Source organism: Nomascus leucogenys, chromosome 4 (genome assembly GCF_006542625.1).
Source record: "Nomascus leucogenys isolate Asia chromosome 4, Asia_NLE_v1, whole genome shotgun sequence".
Lineage (NCBI taxonomy): Eukaryota > Metazoa > Chordata > Mammalia > Primates > Hylobatidae > Nomascus > Nomascus leucogenys.
The window spans coordinates 139,639,298-139,663,142 of record NC_044384.1 but is presented as its reverse complement, the minus strand read 5'-3'; the positions used below and the strand labels follow the sequence as shown (position 1 = coordinate 139,663,142).

Genomic DNA, 23,845 nt, shown 5'->3' with positions numbered 1-23,845 from the left:
CTGATTATAAAATTTTTATGAAAGAGTTATTGTACAAGAATAGCCAAGATAATTTTTTAAAGGAGACTTAAGAAAGGGGAACTTGCCTTATCAGAAATCAAAACAAACTAGAGACGTGCTGGCACAGAAGCTAAAGCAGTGATGTTCATTGCAGCCCTGTTGTGTGTAGCAGTGAAAAATTACTTGCTGAAATGCAGCCAAGGTATTAGGAATGGGGAGGCTGTGGCATAAAAAGATTGGCATTAGCATTGAATCCTTTCAAATATCATGTACAGCTAAACAGCTGTGAGAATTATGGAGTAGAATGTGAATGTTATGTGCCTTAACAATGCAAAACTAATAAATTCTCTTCGAAGAGAGAAGTAGATCTGTGCTGATATGGAAAAATGTCTAAACAGATATGCTTCCATGCAGAAACAGCTGCAGAGGAGTATCCATGTTATGATCCCACGTGTGTTCAGCACACTGCTTTGTTCTTTCCCGTACTGAGGGAGCCCATTTCTGGTGAGGATTATTTCCACCACCCTGATGACACAGGCTTGGCTATGAGACTTGCTTTGATCAAGAACATGTTACTGGAGGTCACTATGCAACTTCCACATAGAGGTATTAAGAGCCATTATGTGGTTCTGTCATTACTTTTTGCCCCCCTGCCACGAGGCTGGCATGAACCACACAGAGGTTTTGCCTTCAGCCTGCATGTCCCATTGAAGACACATATAGAATTTCAGCCAACTTGCAGCTGACATGTAATGTGAACAGCAAACAAATAACTATTTGTTTGTTACAGCATAACAGCTTTAACAGCACCAAACCAAGCATAAGTGTTTTATACATATACATTTGAACATGGCTAAAATATATCTCCTAAATCCTAGATACACTTTCTCATGTGTATAAACAGATATGTACAAGGACGCCTGATGAAGCATTGCTATTACAGCAAAAAATTGAAAACAATCTGAATATATATCAGTAAGTGTCTTAGTCAGTTTAGGTTGCTGTAACAGAATACCATAGAATGTGTGGCTTTAACAATGCGTATTTCCCAAAGTTCTGGAAGCCAGGAAGTCCAAGATCAAGGCACTGGCAGATTGGTGTCTGGTGAGAGTCCCAAGCCTGCTTTGCAGAAGACAATCATCTCACTGCATCCACGCATGTGGTGGGTGTAGGGAGATATCTATTCTGTCTTTTCTTTTCTTTTTTTTTTTTGAGGCAGACTTTTGCTCTTGTTGCCCAGGCTGGAATGCAATGGCGCAACCTCGGCTCACTGCAACCTCTGCCTCCTGGGTTCAGGCAATTCTCCTGCCTCAGCCTCCTGAGTTCCTGGGATTACAGGCGTGCACCACCATGCCCGGCTAATTTCTGTATCTTTAGTAGAGATGGGTGGGGGGGTTTCACCATGTTGGTCAGGGTGGTCTCGAACTCTTGACCTCAGGTGATCCACCTGCCTCGGCCTCCAAAAGTGCTGGGATTACAGGAGTGAGCCACCACACCCAGCCTCTGTCTCTTCTTCTAAGGGTACTAATCCCATTCATGAGGGCTCCATCTGATGGCCTGTTCACCTCCCAAATGCCCAACCTCCAAATACCATCACATGTGGGTTAGGATTGCAAGATCTAAATTTGGGTTATTCACAGACATTTAGTCCATAACGATAAAGAAATGAAGAAGTAAAATGTGATTTATTAATATAATGGAAAACTGTAAATCAACACAAAGCACATCCACATGTATAATTAAAACTGGGAAACATAATGGGCAAAAAAGAGACTGGAAATGTGGGTTACACAGAGGCATCTACTGTATCTGCAATGTTGTATTTCTTTAAAAACATCTGAAGCAAATATGGTAAAACAAAGATTTGAAAAAGCTGGTGGTGGGTTTAAGAGTGTTTGCTATATATTTTTTTCTCAGTGACTGAAATATTTCATATTTTTTAAAGAAAGCATTCATGTAAATCTTTAAAATTGCAAAGCAATGCTTATGTTCTTCAAAGGAGCATTTATCCCTGTGTGTAGAAGTATATAGATTAATTGTAAGGATATACACTAAATTCAATATAGTGATTGGATAGTAGATGGTGGGGGAATAAACAGAATTGTTACAGTGTCCTTTGTGTTTTTATGTAATTTTAAAATTTCTAAAAATAAAAATGTTAATGAAGTAGAAGATAGCTGGAAAAATAGGAAAATTGTTAGCCATCTCTGCCCCTGGGGATGGGATAATGGTGATAGTGGAGACTTTTTGTTTCTTTTTTTTTTTTTTTTTTTTTTTTTTTTTGAGACGGAGTTTCGCTCTTATTGCCCAGGCTGGAGTGCAATGGTGCAGTCTCGGCTCACTGCAACCTCCTCCTTCCGGGTCTAAGCGATTCTTCTGCTTCAGCCTCCCCAGTAGCTGGGATTACAGGCATGTGCCACCACGCTGGCTAACTTTGTATTTTTAGTAGAGATGGGGTTTCTCCATGTTGGTCAGGCTGGTCTTGAACTCCCAACCTAAGGTCATCCGCCTGCCTCGGCCTCCCAAAATGCTGGGATTACAGGCGTGAGCCACCGCACCTAGCTGAGACCTTTTGTTTCTATGTGACATTCTTCTGTACCGTTTGACTGTTTGAAAAAACAATTTTTTTTTTTTTGAGATAGGGTTTTGCTTTGTCACGAAGATTGGAGTGTGGTGGTGCGATCATAACTCGCTTGCAGTCTTGAAGTCCCAGGCTCAAGTGATCCTCCTACCTCAGCCTCTGGAGTAGCTGGGACCGCAGGCGAGGGCCACCACGCCCAGCTAATTATTATTATTTTTTAAGAGATGTGGTGTTACTATGTTGCCCAGGCTGGTATTGAACTCCTGAGCTCAAGCCATACTCCGGCCTCACAAAGGGCTGGGATTACAGGCCACAGCCACCATACCTGGCCTGTTTGAATTTTTGTAGCAATTAAAAATTGCATAATTTAAACATAAATTGAAGGGGGACAGGGACTGAAAACATAAATGAGCATTAGAATGCAGTGCCACGTTGAATGCTTTCACAGGTAGGAGCCTAGAAATCTTTTCCAACTACTGCACTTTTGAGTTGTGGAGACCAGACCAAGAGAGGTGAAATGACTGTTGGCCAAGGCGTCCACCTCTGCTTGTGTCTGGAATTGCCCCTGCCTCTGCCTGCAAGTCTGGTGTGCGTAGCTTCTGATAGCGAAGCCAGGGGCGGACCCCGTTCACTGCATCAGGCGAGCCCTGAACCTCGCTTGGCAGGAACTCTGCAGCGCAGGGCGCCCTCTAGAGGCTGGAGGACCTTCGTCAAGACCCCGGGATGTGTGGATGTGGACCTGGAGGAGTGCTGGGCAGAAGGCGGAGCCACCTTTTCACCCAGTCAACTGCATTCCTCTGTCTTTAATGTTGGGCTTCCTCAGATTAGATTTTCTTTGAAGAAAGAGTTCTGCAGCTTAAAAAAAAAGTGACAGAAAAATCACTGGTGCAGAGTAAGGTATAGCGTTAGCATTTGGTCTGATATTATCTAGATTATTTTCACACTAGGAAGGACCTAAGTCATCTGTTCTAACACCTTCCTTTTACAAAGAAGACCTGAGGCCTATATAGGCAAAATGTGTGCTGCCCAGATCCATGGCTGCAGGGCACTGTTTCCTGGCCCTGGTAATGTGGTCTGCATTTTTATTTTTTGTTTTGTTTTGTGTTAACTAAACTTAGAGCTAAAGAGATCCCTTGCAACTTAGCTTAGACTCCATGTTTCATGCAAAAAGCTTTCGGGGTAGCAGGGTAACTGGGTGGATTAGCAGGAGAAGAAGATGTAAAGTGACGGCGATTGGAGCTTAACCTTGGTTTGATTAAGTAATCCCCCAGAAACCCCCGAGAGGGGAAAACAGTCCTCACGTATAAATTTCTACACCCTTGCTCGCCCCCTCTTCTGAAAGGCGTAAATCTCCCCTGAAATGCCTCCCTAGCATTCAGGGCAATAAAGAGGTCACATTATATCTCCATAAATCTCCCAGCTGGCTGCTGCTGCTGCCATTCCAGAGGCAAAGGGGAAGTTGTTTCCTCCTGACGGCAGGCCATGGGCCTGGAAGGAAAAGCCTCTCCCTGCAGACCCATTGTCTCGGTCCCTGAGGGAGCTGCCCTGGCAATTTATTCAATATTCCCTTTCCGTCCTGCCAGCTCCTAACTGGGGTTGCAGAGTCAAACGGCCCAGACTAGCCCAGCTTAAGTCTCCTCTGGCCAAAGCTCCATTGCAATCTTCCTAATAAATAAAAGGAACCAGGACCATATCACTGAGCATTAGAAGCCAGGCCAGGGCTCCCCGGGGCTGAGGCTGTGGCTCCCTGGGACAGGAGCTAGGGTGCTGTGAGAGATGACAGCGGGTCAACAGCTTTAAGAGTGCAGCAAAGCTGAGGACCCACTTGGGAAATGAGTTCCATTTTCCCATTAGGGAATTAAGATGCTTTTGTAGGAAAGTAAGGTGGGAGAAAAGATGCTTTTATGGAAAAATCTGAAAATGGAACCTGCCCAGCTTTAAATTAAAAATGTTACCGCATGAAAGAGTGATGATGCTAGCCCCTGACATATTTAGGTACTTTATTTAACATGCAAAATAATCATAGGACAGGTATGATGGTGCACGCCTGTAATCCCAGCACTTTGGGAGCCCGAGCCTGGCGGATCACCTAAGGTCAGGAGTTCAAGACCAGCCTGACCAACGTGGTGAAACCCCATCTCTGCTAAAAATACAAAAATTAGCCAGGCATGGTGGTATATACCTGTAATCCCAGCTTTTGGGGAGGCTGAGGCAGGAGAATTGCTTGAGCCTGGGAGGTGGAGGTTGCAGTGAGCCAAGATCATGCCACTGCCCTCCAGCCTGGGTGACAGAGCAAGACTCTGTCTCAAAAAAAAAAAAAAAATCACTATCCCAAATAAGAAATACATTAACGTTAACATAGTTGAGTATTTAAAAGGTACACAAGAGCAAACAATGACAAGTACCTCCGTGAGCCACCAAGACACATCCCTGGAAGCAACCAGTATGATCAGTTTCTTGTCTGTCCTCCTAAAGATGTTGATTGTATATATAAACAAATCCATGTATAGATTCTTCTCCCCTTCTTTTTGTAAGAGTATCAATGTATTTGTCCATGCCGTCTAATATTTCACAGGATATACTGGCAAGAATTCCATATCGGTACATCAAGACCATTATTTATTGCTACATAGTATGCCTTAATTGAATTAACCAGTCCCGTATTGATGAACCTAAGAGTTGTTTTTCCAGTCCTCTGCTATGGAAAAACATGCCATAGTGAATATCCTTGTACATAAACCATTTTACAGAAAAGTCCATCCGGAGGATAAATTCCTGGAAGTGGAGTTTCTGGATCAAGTAACACATGCATTTATACTTTTGATAAGATATTGCCAAATTGCTTTCCCCACTGGCTGTGGGGCTGTACCATGTCACACTTCCCATAAATGCCCAGAGTGTCTGCTTTCCCACATCCCCCAACCCCAGGGCACACTAAAATGACTGAGGCAAGCTAGGAGGAGCCTGGAGAGGGGCATCATCACAACACAGTGACTTGGAGGAGCCGGACGGGTGCCAGACTTCGTCCACAGCATGACTGGCAAGCTCTTCGTGTACATTCTACCCTGGCTGGGACTGTACCCCGAAGGGAGGGGCAGTGATGCCTGAGCCCAGATGGGGCTGCCATTGTGGTGGGGAGGCAGCTGGGACCAACGTGGAAAAAGCACTTCGTATTTTTTCCTTCAGGCCGGGAGGATCCCAGGAAATTGAAGAAAATAAACATCTCCAATCCTGCAATGCCTAGGCAGAGATGCTTGTTTAATTAACTGCATATTTAACTAACTTAAACCATGTCACAGGAAGAGAAAATCTGAAGAACATAGTCTATCCAGTTGTCATTTAATAAACCAACTCCAATTTCAGTATGGCTTTACTGTACTCACTCCTCTACCATCGGGCATTTTGGTTGTTTCCAGTATTTGGCAGGAACATCTGAAAAATAGACATTTTCCCTTTAAAAAAGTTTATTCCAGTGAATTATTAGAGCAGTTTTATTGCTAGCAAGAGTGGGCTGGCTTTTAGTGCAACGTAGTGTAATTTTCCGTATACATCCATTATATATGATTTTACATACACACATATATACACACATGTATGTGTACACACACACACACAAGGAAACTTCTGGCCCTGCATAGATAATTCTCACAGCTGAATTATATTGTGTGTCCAGGAACATGGCATCTCAGTGGCCAGGCAGTCCAGCTGGCCGGAAGCCGAGCCCTGGGACTGATGCTGTCCCATCGTCATTTCAGCCGCCTCATGGGACTCTCTAGGCACTGGGTTTGTTGAAACTCGATGGCTCTGTGTGCAGAGCTTCTCTTGTGTGCGGAGCTTCTGTTGTGTGCGGAGCTTCTGTCGTGTGCGGAGCTTCTGCTGTGTACAGGGTGCTGCAGGTGGCGGGGTCCAGCGGAGAGCAGTGTGGTGCTGTGGAAGGCGAGCTCAGATGAGGCACTAGCCTGGCCTGCTCTGCTCCTTGGTTTCCTCTTCTGAATATTCACGAAATAGCCCAGACCCAGCTTGCAGGTTTTAAGACTGTACCGCTGTGCCACCTGCCGCTTGCTGCTGGACCCTCACAGCCCCTACCACAGAAGGACTAGGGATGTGCAGAGCGAGCCAACTCAACAAGGCAGTGGACAGGGAAGCGGCGGCGGGGGCGCCCTTCGCATGCAGGCCCCAGAGGCCAGGAAGGAGCAAATATTTTCAAGTGCTGATCCCCAGCCAGGGCTCCCCTGGCTGTATCTGACCCTGAAGCCGGGAGCTGCAGGACCCAGCGCCCAGTGTGGTGTCCTGGCCTCTTTCCTGGCATGCTGCGTGTGGCTTGCCTGGGAGGGGGTAAGTCAGCCGTATTACCTGTCAGCGGGGACACTAGGGAGACACAGAGAGGAGGGATCAGCATGGCAGGGATGCAGGTCTCACAGTGAGGTCGCAGACGGTGGCCACACACCCTGGTGTTAAGACTGTGCTTTCAGAATAATTAGTAATATGCCCCCTCCCCTCAGAAGTGTCCCATTTTGTATGGTGGGTCACAAGGCTCCCAAATGAACCCTGGGAGGCGGACAGCACAAAGAGGAGAAACTTGTCCCAGGTTTCGGGGTGGGGACTGCTGGGCAGGGTCCCTGCAGACACAGCAACTGGGAGGCCCAGGTCCCTCCACTCTGGAACTGATCGTAGCTTCCCACACGGAGGCCCCCAGGAAAACTCCATAGCTCTTTCACCTATGGGTGACAGCTGGCAAGACAGTCTTTGTAAAAAATGTGTTGGTATAGGGGCAAAATGCTGGCACTGGGGAGAGTTTTCAAATAGAAATGTAGAGCTCACTGCAGTCTTTCGGTATTCACTTCTTTTCTTTGTTCCTTTTCCGGTTTTTTTGGAGACAGGGTCTCACTCTGTCGCCCAGACTGTAGTACAGTGGCATGATCATGGCTCACTGCAACCTCTGCCTCCTGGGTTCGAGCGGTTCTCCTGCCTCAGCCTCCCGAGCTGGAATTACAGGCGTGCACCAACATGCCCACCTACTTTTTATATTTTTGATAGAGATGGGCTTTCACCATGTTGGCCAGGCTGGCCTTGAACTCCTCACCTCAAGTGTTCCACCCACTTCGGCCTCCCAAAGTGCTGGGATTACAGGCATGAGCCACCACACCTGGCCCTTTGCCTATTTTTAAAATGGTATCCCAGCCTGTAGTTCTCTGGTGGGAAGGGGCCATAGTGACCATTTTCTGGGAGTCTGCATGTTTAGTGTCGAGATGCAGCAGATGAAGCCATATTCACCACAATACTTTTGTTTCATTTGTTTCAAGAAAGTGCTTGTGATCAGAAGTGGTGGCTCATGCCTATAATACCAATACTTTGGGAGGCTGAGGTGGGAGGATTGCTTGAACTCAGGAGTTCAAGATCAGCCTAGGCAACATAGTGAGACCCCATCTCTACAAAATGCTAGAAAAATCAGGTGAGTGTGGTGGTGTGCACCTGTAGTCCCAGCTACTCAGGAGGTTCAGGCAGGAAGATCACTTGGGACCAGAAAGTTGAGGCTGCAATTAGCTATGGCTGAGCTACTGGACTCCAGCCTGGGTGACAGAGCAAGACCCCATTGGGAAAAAAAAAAAAAAAAAAAAGTCCCTGTGAGAGTAATGCGACAGTCCACAAGTTTACGGACCTAGCTCTATGGCATTGTCGTTGCAGAGGCTCAAGTTTGAATTCAGAAGCATCCTACATTTCTCCTGGAGTCAGCAACTGATCCTGCATTTTATGGGGAAATCTTTATGCTGTAATTATAGGCCCACATGTAGGGGTTCTCGAAGGTCTCAAAATCTAATCTTGACAATGATGAAGGCCGGGAAGCGTTTCCCAAGTGGGTGAGCTGAGAAGCATTGAAACAGACATGCTGGGAAGTTTCTGAGATCAGACAAGATGGGAAAACAGAGCATGCTTGGGCTCTGAACTCCTACAGCCCTTGTTGCTCACAGGCCAAATCGAGACTGATTTTCTATCTGCTGCCAGCTACTGCCGCTGGGGAAGGGGTCAGGGATGGCCAAGGCATCTGTGGGCAGCGCTGGTGGGACGCTGGCCTGCGGTTAAGAGACTGACTGGCCAGCCTGGGTTTGATCCCAGTTCTGCTGTTGATTAGCTCTGTGGCCCTGGGCAGGATCTGTTCGCTAAAGCGCATGAACATTCCTCCATTGCCATCCTCTCCTGGACCAGCCTCCCACGTTCACCCTGCTGTGAGCAGAGACCAGGCAGGTGCGGAGGTGCTGGGAGTTCTTAGACCTCCAGGGAGGAGCCGCTGCGGCCCAGGGTGTCGGGGGGCTTGAGTCTTTCTACAGTTCCTCCAGTGACAGGTGTGGTTGCCCATTACAGCCTTCAAGCTCGTCTTTCTCTTTGTCATTTGTAAAACCTCTTTGCATATGAGCTGGTGTATTTTCCTCTATCATTTGTTCTTCAACCTCTTCCTCCTCTGTCTCTCTACATTCCCCCCTCCCTCTGTTCTTGTTTTTGGTGGTTTTTTTTTTCCCCCTTTCACAATGCCCTTGCCTGTTTGTGATTTAGGAAAAACAAAACAAAACTAAGTCACATTCTGTCACTCCAGCCAGCCGGCGTCCCGGGTTCTTGTCCTTTATAAGGGTCAGAAGCAGAGGCCTTGGACTCTGTGGGGTGACTCTGCAAGGTGGGCGGTAACTGGTAACCGCCTCTGTTCAGTAGCTGCAGGAGTTTCCAAAATAGGTGATTTCATCCCCCGGCCGGAGCGCTGCTGGAGCTGTGTGGGCCTCCCCGTGACAGCCTCCTGTCACAGGCATCTGCCGAGCCTGACGAAGCCCAGAAGACCCAGTGCTCAAGAGCTGCCAGGAAAACCTCAGGCTTTGTTTGGGCCTCGTGCCCCACACCCAGGCGCCAGCCGCAGGGACAGATCTGGGCCTGTCGGGAAATCCAGGCTCCATCTCTGGTGAACTCTGGATGGCACATGGGCCTGGGGTTCAGCAAGGGACATTTGGGTAGGGCTGAGACTTTGCTCTGAAGCCCCTTTGGTTCCCAGGGAATGGTTTCTGGGCAGATCCCTCCCCTCCTGCCCAGTCTGAGCTGGGGTCTGGCCTTTTCCAAGAAAGCCTTCTAGGTTGCATCTCCTTGGCCCCCTCTGGCCCCTGTGTGTAGCACTGCCCAGCTGCCCCGGGCACGGGCGCTTTCCACTGTTGACGTGTCTCTCCCTGAACGTCCAGGATGCTGAAGATCTGAAGCTGGAGGTGGTGGGCTGGGCACCAGTGTGAGGCCCAGTCCCACTGCAGTTTGTCACCTCAAAGGTAGTGATTATTTTTGAGTTGTGCATCCCCAGCTAGACCAAAACAACTTTGGGCAAGGAGTTAGCATGGATTTTGCCAACATGTTCGTTATGTCTAGCACTTGGACAGGGGCGCATATACAGACAGAGGGCAAATGTTTGAGCTTCAGACATTGCAGTGAAGGAGCTGAGACCCATCAATTCTGCCTCCAGGCATGAGGGTGAGGGTCTTCCAGCACAGGCTGGGGCTCAACACCAGCTCTCCCCAGCGGGTGGAGATCTGAGGGGCGCATCTGCAGGAGAGCAGACCAGGCTCTGTGGCACTGACGGGGCGGCAGCAGTGGCCTGAGCTGTCTCCTCAGCAGCCAGCAGTGCCCAGGGGAGGGAGTGGAGAGCGGAACCGTGACCCTGGCCTCCGATTCCTCTCCCTTTCTTCCTCCCGTGCCTTCCCTCTCCCCGCCCTGACTGGCCTCCCCTTGTTGGGGTGGGCGGGTTCCCCAAGATAGATGGAGCAGGTCAGAGGAGAGGAGAGGTCGGAGTCTTTGCCTCTGGTTGCGTCCGTTCTTTGTAGGGAAGTCGGGGCGGGATGCTTCAACCTCCTGGCCTGCATTCTTCTTTCAGGCACTAGGGTGGGAGTAGCTCGCTTAACTCATAGGAATATCCATATTGCACTGGCTGTCTGAGAAATCAGACTATCAGACTTTGTTTCGTTTTTAAAAAAACCTTTTTTTAGCAAGGTATGGATGGAAGTGAGGAGTGAGATCCTCATCCTTGGAGTTAGGACATAATTTATTTTGTGCTTTTCATTGCTAAACTAATCATTAACTAATACTTCCCATGAGAAGCAACTTGGAGACTGAATAAGTGTACACGGTCAGCCTTGCTGTCAGTTGGTTCCTGGCTTGCAGTCTCAAACCTGACCGCTGAGAGCACAGACAATTCTGAGCATAGCCCCAGTGGTTTAAGAAAGGTCAGATTCCCCAATCTCCTAGCTCTTTTATCTGTCCTCCCCTCCTCCAATAACCAGCGCCAAGGTTCCCACTCCCTCCTGACCCCTCCAACTTCAGCCTCCTAACAATAATCCATCATTGTTATCTCATTTGATGTTTGCAAAGCACTTTACAGCCATTGTTGTAAGTTTTTCCTCTCATTTGCAAAGTACTTTACAACTATTATTACAAGTCTTTCCTCCAAATGTGGGTGATGCCTTCCAAGTGGCTGGAGCAGTTCCCGGGATGCCAGCACTGGGTGGGAGGGGCTGCGTCAGAGGCCACAGCTGTGCCCCCTGGCTTCAGAATCACTCTTGCCCCCAGGGAAGTTCCTCTCAGTGCCTTTCCTAGGAAGGAATGAGAAGTGGTGCTTACCGAGGTTCATACCAGATGTTAGTGCTAGTTTGGGACTTACTTACTGCTGTGTTTGTCATTTAGCATTATAGGGCTAACATTTTCCTCTGTGGTTACCTTGTTTTTGTAATAATTGTTAAAAAATATGTGTAACATTTCACTGAGCAGGTTGGATGGCAAGATTTTGTGGTTGGAAATGTGGAAATTCTGCAGATTTGGAGGTGTCGCGGGTTGTCTATTGGATGTCTTTTGGAAGCATAGCCTTTACTTTGGCTGTTTTGGTAACCCCTGACCCTTCTATCGCAATGGGACTTTTATGCTGGTGGGAATTGCACACTTTCTGCCTTAGACAATTAGGGTCTGCCATGAGTCCCCCACTCTGCTGAGGGTATGTTCTAAAAATGAACCGAGTAATATTACTCATTATTGATATTCAAATCCAATTTGTCCAAATAGATCATTAGCATTCTGAGACTTGGGTTTCCTCCTAGCTCCTGTGACATCAATCAGAGTGATTAAATAGCAGATGCTCAGTAAATATTTGGTGGTGACAAATACATACTTGGCAACCTCCAGTGACTTCACCTGGACAGTAAAATAATTGCTTGAATGCATAAACCAACTTTGACGTGAGCCTGCAGGAGCTGCTGAGGCAGACCTGTGTGTTGGGTTCTCAAGGCAGCCAGAGGTGAGTCAGCAGCTGAGAGGACGCTCCAGGGATTCCTGGGTCCTTTAATAAGGTTCTGGGGTGGGCGCAGTTCTGGGGTAGACATGGTGGCTCACGCCCATAATCCCAGCACTTTGGAAGGCTGAAGTGGGAGGATCGCTTGAGGTTAGGAGTTCAAGACCAGTCTGTACAACACAGTGAGAGCTTGTCTCTACCAAAAATACAAAAAAAAAAAAAAAATTTAGCAAGGCACGGTGGCATGCACGTGTAGTCCCAGATACTTGGGAGGCTGAGGTGGGAGGATTGCTTGAGCCTAGCAGGTTGAGGCTGCAGTGAGCCGAGATCGCAGCACTGTACTCCAGCCTGGGGGACAGAGCAAGACCCTGTCCCAACAAAAGTTTTTCTTTACATCAGTGTATTGTGGGAAAAAGAAAAAAAAAGACTCCATTCTTGCACATAAAACAGTAATTGTGAGGAGAAAAGAAAATCTCCCCTCCGAACAAGAGGAACACATTATGAGATGTTTCTGACTTAAATGAACCAGAATGTAGGAGAGAAGCCAGTTTGCTTATTTTTAAGAGTGTGACTCTATCTGTTAGAGCAACATATTGAGATATTTATGAATAAAATAATAGAAGTCTGGGATTTTCTTCAGTAACACAATATGGGGGAAAGTGAATGGAGGTATAGATAAAACAAGATTGACCACAAATGATTGGAAGCTGGATGATAGTTAAGTAAGAGTTCGTTTTCATATTCTGTCCACTTCTGAATATGTTTAAATTTTTTCATAATAAAGAAAAATAGGGCTGGGTGCAGTGGCTCATGCCTATAATCCCAGCATTTTGGGAGGCCGAGGCAGGAGCATCACTGGAGTCCAGGAATTTGAAACCAGCCTGGGCAACATAGTGAAACCTTGTCTCTACAAAAATTAGCTGGGGATGGTAGCGTGTGCCTGTGGTCCCAGATTCTAAGGAAGCTTGAGGTTGCAGTGCCCACTGCACTCCAGCCTGGGTGACAGAGCGAGACTCTGTCTCAAAAAAAAAAAGAAAAAAAAAAGATAGAAAAATAGACTGAGGCGGGAGGATCTCCTGAGGCCAGGATTTGGTGGCTGCAGTGAGCTATGATTGCACCACTGCACTCCAGCTTGGGTGACAGAGTGAGTCCGGTCTCTAAAGAGCAAAATAAAATAAAAAAGGAAACCTGAATGAGAGGGTTGCGCTAGGTTTGGACTGGAAAGGTGATCTTACAAGGCCTCTTTGTCCAAGTGTAGTTCAGGCTAGACCGCGTGTCTTTGTTCAATTTTGAGATGGTAGTGCCACCTAGTGTTTATTGCGAACACCCAACAAAATGACAACATTGCCCACGCCCCCCTCTTGCTGTGGAGTTGGCTTGGTCTAATGTCCTTCTGTAAATTCCTGGCCTCTTTAATCCCCTCATGGGCAGGCCTGGATGACAGAAGCTGGGCTGACAGCCTGCAGGCACGGACTGTAGAGGTGGCAGCAGTAGTGTCGATTGTGGTGGTTCAGCTGGGAGCAAGCTATGGGCAGGAGTGGCCGCATCTCATGGGCGGCTCTGAGGGCAGGCGACCTTGGTGGAGGCTGTCAGTGTGACCCAGGTGTAAAAATAGCCTCTGCTGTGACGCCTGTGCTCCACTCCCTGGCCTGAGCAAATAGCCCCTTACACCTGCACACTGTTTACTTGGTGTGGACACACAGCTACCTGTTTGCAGGTGCAAATGACTGTTTGTGTACCCAGAGTTGGAGGGAGGGCCCCCCACCATCCTCTTCTCTGGCCCACATTCCCTTAGAGCAAGTAGCTGGGCCACAGAACTAGCAAAATGAGCAACCTTAACCCCCTCCTGGGCTGGGTCCTGTTGGAAAGAGAGCTGTTTACCACCTGTCCTCCCAACTGAATAAAAGCTCCCCTCTTCACTAGAGAAGAATCTGCCCTTGCCTCTGGCAGCAGCATAGGAAGAATCTGGAGACCAAGGTAGATGTGTTTAGGGACAGCAAATTAGGATAACATGAAGTCAGAGAGACTTCTGGAGGTTGTGAGCCAGGCTTTATATAGACTACGGGGAGTAAGAAAACTGGCCCAGCCTGTCTCACAAGGGTGAGGAGAATGGACACAGGTGGAATCTGTCAATTGTAACATTCGTAGACATGGACAACAAAGGTGATGGGGGGCAGGGGTGAGCGAGTGAAGGGGAGCAGCAGACCCCGGCAGCCTTGTGGTAGTTGGGGACATGCTACGCTTATATGAGCAGCTGTAAGGTGCCATTGCTTATAATATGCACCTTTATTTTATATATCAATAAGCAAGAAAAATGTCCAACTATGATACGGCAGCCCGTACAGGTATATTAAAACAGAAAAAATGAATGAATGAAGCTTTTTTTTTGCAGGACAGTTAGAAAATTCCAAGAACCTAAAAAAAAATTTAGTGCCTTTGACTCAGAAATTCTACTTCTCAGAGAGTATCTTAAGGAATAACTAGAAATGCACAGACTTAAGTAAGGAGCAGTGTTTATGAAACAAGAATCCAAAACTGGATGAAGATTAATAGCTGAATGATACTAGTTAAATGATGGCACATTTATATGATGGAATAATGATATATGAGTTTATAAAGAATTTGTCATTGGGAAAATGTTTTGGTATTAAGCAAAAGACCCACACAGACTCAGAATTACATAGCTTGGCAAAAATATATATCAACATATGAAAGTCTCACAAGGCTGGTGTGAGTACCTCACCCTGTACCCTCTGGGTGGTGTACTCACGCAGTACTTTGGGAGGCCGAGGCGGGTGGACCATTTGAGGTCAGGAGTTCGAGACCAGCCTGACCAACATGGAGAAACCCCGTCTCTACTAAAAGCACAAAATGAGCCGTGTGTGGTGGCGCATGCCTGTAATCCTAGCTACTTGGGAGGCTGAGGCAGGAGAATCGCGTGAACCAGGGAGGTGGAGGTAGCAGTGAGCTGAGATCGCACCATTGCACTCTAGCCTGGGCAACAAGAGTGAAGCTCCATCTCAAAGAAAGAAAAGAAAAGTCTCACAAAGGGCTGGGCACAGTGGCTCATGCATGTAGTCTCAGCAGTTTGGGAGGCTGAGGCTGGAGGATCGCTTGAGCTCAGGAGTTCAAGGCTGGAGTTATGATTGCACCACTGTACTCCAGCCTGGGTGACATAGTGACCCTGTCTCTAATAAAAAGAATAAAATAAATACAGTCTTACAAAGGATACAATAGAACCAAATGCTGAAAACATTAGTGACAATCTGGATTTTCCTTATATATTTTGGCAATAATTTTCCTAAGGTAAATATTTATTATATCTTTATGCAAAGGGAAAAGTAATCTAACTAACTGTGAAAGGGAAAAAGAGAGAGCAAGAAGGTTTGCGCGGACCTCAGTGTGAGGTGAGAGGCCTAGGGCTGGAGGCTCTGAATGTGATATCTGGACTGAAATGCAGGTGTCCCACCTCCCAGCCCAGGACGCGGGTGATCGTTGCGACTTTTCCTCTTCTCATTCTCAGGGGAGCTCGCAGTGTCTGGGATTAGGGAGCAGGGGCTGAAGTCAGAGTGAGGAAGAGCAAGAGCAGCCCGAGGTGGTCTTCTCCTTCCAAGGAAAGGGCATTGTTGCTGTGCGCTCTAGATTCTCAAATGTAAGAGCTGGGCGTAAACAAAGAATTAATCATCTGTGTCTTTTCTTGTCTGTTCCCCGCAACTCAGTAGATATGTTTGACGACTTCTCAGAAGGCAGAGAGTGTGTCAACTGTGGGGCTATGTCCACCCCGCTCTGGAGGCGAGATGGGACGGGTCACTATCTGTGCAATGCCTGCGGCCTCTACCACAAGATGAACGGCATCAACCGGCCGCTCATCAAGCCCCAGCGCCGGCTGGTAAGCACGTGCCTCGCAGCCTCCTCTGGGCACCTGGCTGCAGGGCTCTCGCTTTGGTGGGACATCCTCTGGTTTTGAATTTTGGAACTTGAGGGTGCGGAGGAGGGGATTACATGGGTGAGAGCCCCATAATAATTCTCTCAACTTTAGAGTTAGCTGGAGCCACCAGAATGATCCAGGCTGTCTAGTTCAACCTCTTCGGCCACAGAAACTGAAAGTGAGGCTCAGAAAAGCTAGTGGCTTTGCCCACAGCCACTCAGGTACTGAGTCTCCCATCTGGAACTCTGGAACCAGAATCCAGGTTTCCTGGTTCCCAGTCCGGTGTTGACTGGAGTGTCTCCTCCATCCACACCAACCCTGCAAGGAAGGTCACCTCAGAGGCTGGTCTCTACCCTCACCTCGGTTAATAGTTGATAAATCCCAAAGCCCGGAAGTGCAAGCAGCTTGTGTTGGGCCCCGTGGCTGGGGAAGAGTTTGGGCCTGGGCCTTGGCTCCTGGCTTCCTGCTCCTTTTTAATATAATTTGATTCTGATCAACACCAACCAGCTTGCACTATATTAAGGAGGGAAGAACAGAGGGGATAAACCTGGTGCCTCCCTTTCTTGAGGTCCCAGGGCCATTCAGACTTTGATACCGTTTGGACACCGTGATTCCTCACTCTCCGCCTGCCCCCGGCACCTGCAGCGCTGGTCAATTCTACTCTCAGGAGAAGCTTTCCTGCCAGCAGTGCCCGGCGCTCACTGGGTTATTTGCCTGATGGGGAATGATGGTTAGGACAGGAAACCAGGTCTTCGATGCCCATGTTCACTCTCCTCGTGCAGCAGAAACCTTGTTCTGATTTACTCCTCGCAGTGGCCCAGGTGACAGGAGAGTTAGGTGCCATCACAGGTTAGAGGTCTCATGCAGGGTCATTAGGGCCCAGCCCTGCCTCCGGTTGGGGAGGCCCAGCTCCGCAGCCACACGCGAGGTGGAAGGGCAGTGCCCACCTTTTACTTGGACGTGAAGGGTTTGTTTCCTGTCTTGCAGTCCGCCTCCCGCCGAGTGGGCCTCTCCTGTGCCAACTGCCAGACCACCACCACCACGCTGTGGCGCCGCAACGCAGAGGGCGAGCCTGTGTGCAATGCCTGCGGCCTCTACATGAAGCTCCACGGGGTACGTGGGTCCTGCGCCCACACGGCATCCTTGCCTTCTGATGCCCATCTCTCTGTCCTCCCTTGTCTTCTTCCTTTGAACTAGCATTCATTTTCCCTTCTTAACAAAGATACTTAGAGTTGGAAGGGACTTGCAACTACTTTGCTGGCTTCTTCCATCCTTCACATTGTATAAGTGAATTTTCCATTTTACAGATGAGCACGCTGTATTTATATATAGCAGCTTGATATGTAACAAAGGTGACATTTTGATTCAGTGGATAAGAAGCTTAAGGAAAGTTGTATTGACAAAATTGGCTGTTCATTTGAAAACAAAAGGAAAGCATGACCTCCACCTCCTACCTTAAACAAAAATAAACTTGGGTGAATTAAAGATATTAAATGTAAAACATCTTTGAAGTAAACTAAAAGTAAGGCCAGGCATCATGACTCATGCCTGTAATCCCAGCACTTTGGGAGGCTGAGGCAGGAGGATTGCATGAGCTCAGGAGTTCAAGACCAACCTGGACAACATGGTGAAACTTTGTCTCTACTAAAAAAAGAAAAAACTAGCTGGGCATGGTGGTGCATGCCTCTAGTCCCAGCTACTCAGGAGTCTGGGGTAGGAGGATGGCTTGAGCTCAGGAGTTTGAGGCCACAGTGAGCTCTGATTGTGCCACTGCACTCCAGCCTGAGTGACAAAGTGAGACCCTGTCTCCAAAAAATAAAAATATTAGACAATAAAATACTACAAAAAAAATCAGACAATAAAAACACGGGAAGAAAATGTAAGGGAAAGTATTTCTATAACTTTGGGGATGGGAGAACTTCTTAAACAAGATTTTAAAACTTTTTAGCCATATAAGAATAGTTAGATATATTTGATTTTGTAAATATTTACTATTAGTGCCTGGAAATGATACCTAGGGAAAGTAGAGACCAATACACACAGTATCAGGAAAAGGGTTAATATTTCCAGAATTACAAGGAGCTTCTACAAATCTCTTTAATTTTTATTGAAACATTCTCCATTAACAAAAAGGCAAGGTGCAGAACACTACCTACTATGGCACTATTTTTATAAATGAGGAAGAACATAATTTGTAGGTGGTTGCTTCCACATATACAGAACACCTCTGGTAGGATATGTAGAGGTTGGTCACCTGGTCACATGTATGCATATATATGTACATTGGATGCCTCCAGGAGAAAAAGTGGGGTCCTGGGGAGAAGGGATTGGAAGGACACTCTTTTTGCTGTGTACCCCCTTGGTACCTTAGACGGTACATATGCAAGTCTTAATTGTCCAAATACAGGTTAAATTAAAACCACACCAAACCAGAAACAGATAGATCTTATAGCCTAATAAGAAAAGAACAAGTGATCTTTCCCCCACTTCCCCAAAATGGGCAAAAGATATGGACTGACATCTCACAGAAGCTGCCCAGATAGCCATGAAACATGTGCAGATATGCTGAATCTCACTAAAAATCAGGGAAATGTACCTGAAAATGACCACGGAAGTCCCTATTTTGCCCATATATTTGGCAAAAATTAAAGTGTGTGCTGCTATGGATTCGGGGAATTAGATGCTGTCATATATTATTGATTTGTATTTGAATTACTGCATCTATTAACTTAGTGGTATTTTTTAAGGTTAAAACCATGAACAGCTTTATATCTGGCAGGTCTACTGTTGGGAAACTAGCCTATAAAAAATAACCAGTACATGATGACCTTTGAACCATTTGTTGCTGCATTGTTTGTGGTGGTAAAAACTAGAAACAACCTTAAAACCCCATAAAAGAATGGTTGAAAAAATTCTGGTACACCCCAAAATGTGGAATATTGAGGATAAATTTAAAAATAATAATCTAGAGCCATGTGTCTTGATCTAGAAAATGAAAAAGCACATTGCAAAGAAATATATGTAGCATGACCCCGTACTATGAGTGTTGAAGGTGCATTAAACACACATACATATGGATGGGTGGACAGACCAGTGGATGGGTGAACACACACACACAAATATACACGTATAGCTGTATTAGTCTATTTTCACACTGCTGATAAAGACATACCCAAAATTAAAAAGTGGCGTAATGGACTCACAGTTCCACATTGCTGGGGAGGCCTCACGATCATGGTGGAAGGCGAAAGGCACGTCTTACGTGGCAGCAGGCAAGAGAGAATGAGAGCCAAGCAAAAGGGGTTTCCCCTCATAAAACCATCAGCTCTCATGAGACTTACTACAGTGAGAACAGTATGGGAGAAACCACCCCTGTGACTCAATTATCTCCCATCAGGTCCCTCCCACAACACGTGGGAATTATGGGAGCTTCAATTCAAGACGAGATTTTGGTGGGGACACAGCCAAACCAAGTCAATAGATATATATATGTGTACACGCGTTTGAGAATTTTTTTAAAATGTAAGAATATATAACAGGCTGTTAAATCCAGTTGCCTCATTGGGATAGGATTGACGGTAGTGGAGTGAGAGGGCTGTTGTTAACTTAGTCTCATGTATCTTTTCATGATTTCTTGTTATAATGAACAAGCAAATGGCTAAAGTTATGAACACTCATAAGAAAATATTTCTTTCTACAAAGCATATATACAAGGATGTTTGTTAATCACTGTAATAGCAAAAATGGAGGGAAAAAAACCTTTGGAAGGAAAATGGTTAAACTATTGTTCTTCAATATGGGAATGGTACAAGAAACTTATTGGGAAATATTATATAGGTATTAAAAAGATTATATTCTCAGAAAATAAAAAAAAATAGAGTTACCACATGATCCAGCATACCATTTCTGGATATATACCCAAAAGAATTAAAGGCAGGGTCTCAAAGAGCTATTTGTACAGTCCTGTTTATAGCAGCATGATTCACAATTGCAGAAAGATGGAAACAACCCAAGTGTCCATGGAGAAATGAACGGATAAGCAAAGTGTGATATATATACATGTAGGATATTATTCAGCGTTGAAAAGGAAGGGAATTCTGGCCCCTGACACCACATGTCAAATCTATAGAGACAGAAAGTAGAATGGAGGCTGTCAGGGGCTGGAGAAAGGGGGAATGAGGAGTGATGTTTAATGGATATGGAGTTTGAGTTTTGCAAGATGAGAAGAGTTCTGGGGATGGTGGTGAGGGTTGCAGAACAGTGTGAATGCACTTAACACTACAGAACAATATACTTAAAAATGGCTAAGATGGTAAATTTTAAGTTACATGTATTTTATTTTACTGCAACTGAAAAAAAAAGCATACCTAAGTGAATGGAGATTAACATGAGGGGAAGATTCTTCTGAGGCCAGAATGAGCTTGAACATTTGAGGCATAGCTAGGGGGTGGGGTAGGGGAGAACACCCTTCCACAAGGTGGGAAATAGGGGTCTGGGTGTAGAGTCACAGACAGATGTGCAGATGGTGGGGTCGGGGGGTGCAAATGCTGCCCCATCTACCCACAGTTAAATAGGCAAGTTCAAGTTCACACATGCTGGTGCATTTCTCGCTTAACCATTCCATGTTCATGTCTCTGAAGCAGTAATTGCTTTTCTTTCTGTATTCGCAGGCGTGGATTTTATCAATCCCACATGGTAGACAAGCATAGCATAGAACAGGGTCTAAAAGACTTGGCTCAGCCTAAGAGAAACCAGATGTGGGGAAGGCACCCTGCAGTCCTGCTCCCCAGGACCGGCTTAGGCATCTGTGAATGGCTCTGGGGACTGCCTCCCAACAGAACTATGGTCAAAGTATTGTCCAGGGACATTTTATCTCAGAACCTGGTCACAGGGCAGTCTCTAGCATAGTCTCTTACCGGTCCCCACCATTCATAGTAGCACCAATGGCTCCAGCCAGACCCAGTGCAGTACAGAGCTGCTATAAGTAGAATGATGTTACATCTCAACTCACTGGGAATGTTGCTGTTGAGGCCAATTTTCCCAGCACAATTATTGACAGCACCCCCGCATCCTCGCCCCTTTTTAAGGCAGGGCCTTGCTCCATCGCCCAGGCTGGCGTGCAGTGGCATGATCACGGCTTGCTGGAGCCTCGAGTTCTTGGGTTCAAGTGATCCTCCTATCTCAGCCTTCTGAGCAGCTGGGACTACAGGCATGCGCCACCATGCCCAGCTAATTTTAAAACTTTTTTGTAGAGATGGGGTCTCACTATGTTGCCAAGGATGGTCTTGAACTCCTGGGCTCAAGCAGTCCTCCCAGCTCGGCCACCCAAAGTGCTGGGATTATAGGCATGAGCCACTGTGCCTGGCCTAGCACCCACTTTTTGTTTTCAGGGTCCTTATGTGGATGATAAAGGCTTTTGATATTCTGTCTCTGCTGCCTGAAATGCCTGCCTCTGTCTACTCAAAACCTTTTACAAACTCAGGTGTCACCTCCCCACTGAAGCCTTCCTTGATATCCTCACGTGCCCCTTCTTCCCACTCCTCACCCCAGGACAGAGTTTAGTGTTTCTCTGTCTTTTTACATCACCTGCCAGTGTCTGGTTATTTCTACTTGTCTATGAATTTCTGAGGATAGGAACTGTGTGTCTTTAGTTCCCTATTCTCCAGGCTCTAGTAAAGTACCCGTCACATCACACAGGTGCTCAATAAGTTTTTTAAAAATGGAATTGATTTCTTTCTCACTGAGTTCCAGAGGCCTGTGCAGCCCGTCTGAGCCCCAGGCTTTGTGGAGAGATTGCTTAGGTGTTGCTTTCTTGCAGCAGGTGTGCGTCTTTCAATGCTGTAGCAGATTATGTAGAAATGGAAAACCCTGTATATTTACTTGTGACCCTCCAGGTCCCCAGGCCTCTCGCGATGCGGAAAGAGGGGATCCAAACCAGAAAACGGAAGCCCAAGAACCTGAATAAATCTAAGACGCCAGCAGGTGAGGAAAAGATCTGTGAGTGATTATATGAATACATCGGGAGCCCTCAGAGTGCATAAGAATCCTATCTTCCGGGTTAGGCAGGCCAGCCCAGGCCGCCAGGGTGTGGTGACAGCATCGTACATCCTTGGCCTTTCAGGCAGGATGAAGAGCCGAGCAAAAAAGTAACAATTGCCGTGGAACGTGTTGGGAGCTTTCGAAGCAGGCTCTACTGGAGCTGGGGCCTGATCACTGCCAACTGCAAAGACCCAGTGCTCAGGCTGGACCAGTTGAGCAGGAAAGAGGAACTTTACTCGGTCCTTTCATCTTTGGCGCTGCAGCCACCCTAAAGCTCAGTTGCTTTCAATTCTCTTTGGGCTAATGGGGATCCAGGAGGACAGGGTCTAATTAATCACGTTCCTAACAGATTGTTCTCTAAGCCAATGTATAATTAACATCATGCAGTGCTTTGTCCTTCAGAAAGCGCCTTCAGAAATGTTCTCTCCATGAAAGTAAGACTCCATGAGAACCAGTTTATGACCCCATTTTACTAACAAGCAAACTGAGGCTCATGGAGGACAATGATTTAACAAGGGTCATATAGCTGTTAATGCATAGAGAATTAAACCCAAGTTTTTATGCTTCTGGGTTAATGTTCTCTTCAATATACCACTCTGCCTTCTTAATTTCTAGATTAAGAATAAGGGCTGCTCAAAAGTTTGAGGCTGCAGTGAGCTATGATCATGCCACTGCACTCCAGCCTGGAGAGCAGAGCAAGACCCTATCTCTAAAAAAAAAAAAAAAAAAATACATTTAAAAAGAACGAGGGCTGTTCTTTTTTAAATTTATTAACTTTATTAAATTTAAATTATATTTATTTATTAAATTATATATAAATTTCTGAAAGAACAAGGGCTGTTCTTTAACACTTTTATGTTCCCTACCAAAACATTCCTCACTCAGTAGTGCTACCCAGTTAAAGATTTTACTGGCCAATCTTTGGCCAGTAAATGAATTGGCTGATCTGATGGAAAATTTGTCTTCTAACCTAAGGCATGACAGAGTCAGATAAATTGGCCCTTTCCACTACCAAGAACATGATCAAAGTTCTACTTTTCTACATTCAACCATGGCTTACCCCTTCTGGCAGGCATATTCCCTACTGGAATTTTCAGTGTCTCACACCGGTGGTCTCCCACCTCTCCTCCTGCTTCCCTACTGCTGACGAGTCCCCTATGTCCCCTGGGTAACCTTATTTCCTCTCACATAGCAATCACAGGTAGAAAAGACATTCGGTTCAGGTGCACAATCCCCAGTCCAAAATCCCAAATCCAGGAAGCTAGATTTGGCAGCAAAACCTATTTTGAACAGACACAAGGCTGTTGATAGTCTCTGTTTACTCCATTCAGTATGATATTCACATGTTTTGCTGTGGAGATATTAATGTATTTAATTACAGAGTATTATCTCAGGCCCTGCTGGAGGTATTCTGTAATAATACACAGTATTTGGATTTTTAAAAATTTGAATCTTCAAGTTGAATGAGGAAGAATTTTTTTTAAAGTTTTGAATCCTGAAACACATGTGGCCTCAAGGGTTTGAGATGAGATAGGGGGAAGAAGCCATCCCTGTGAGAACTGTAGCTCTCTGCTAATAAGGACCCCTGCTGCTCTCCCCGGCAAATGTAGATAAAGCCATTAGCACGGACCCATCCCGGCTGTCTCACCCATCCCGGCTGTCTCGCAGGCTGCCGGCTGTTCATTTGTCCCTGCCGCTGATTTGGGTGTGCTGACTCTGCTTCATTCCAGCTCCTTCAGGCAGTGAGAGCCTTCCTCCCGCCAGCGGTGCTTCCAGCAACTCCAGCAATGCCGCCACCAGCAGCAGTGAGGAGATGCGTCCCATCAAGACAGAGCCTGGCCTGTCATCTCACTACGGGCACGGCAGCTCCGTGTCCCAGGTACGCGCCACGGGTGAGGCGCCAGGGCTGTTCATGGGGAGGCCAACTGCAGAGTCCCAGAGGCCAGCCTAGTATTGGGTGGGACTAGCAGCCAGGACTTGCAGGTGCAAGCAGTGAGCT

The 23,845-nt window shown here is 46.6% G+C and overlaps 1 protein-coding gene across 2 annotated transcripts in view; it reads left to right on the top strand.

Annotated features, from left to right (window-relative positions):
- Positions 1 to 23,845, top strand: part of GATA4 (GATA binding protein 4) — a 55,729-nt gene that overhangs the window by 29,107 nt on the left and 2,777 nt on the right. The window contains exons 3-6 of one of the 2 annotated variants that reach the window (XM_003271438.4): positions 15,602 to 15,768; positions 16,795 to 16,920; positions 21,702 to 21,789; positions 23,577 to 23,725. In XM_003271438.4, the coding sequence (XP_003271486.1) occupies positions 15,602 to 15,768; positions 16,795 to 16,920; positions 21,702 to 21,789; positions 23,577 to 23,725 (530 nt within the window). Of the gene's footprint in view, positions 1 to 15,598; positions 15,769 to 16,794; positions 16,921 to 21,701; positions 21,790 to 23,576; positions 23,726 to 23,845 lie in introns of both variants that reach the window. The other variant, XM_012511141.2, reaches the window with a different exon arrangement.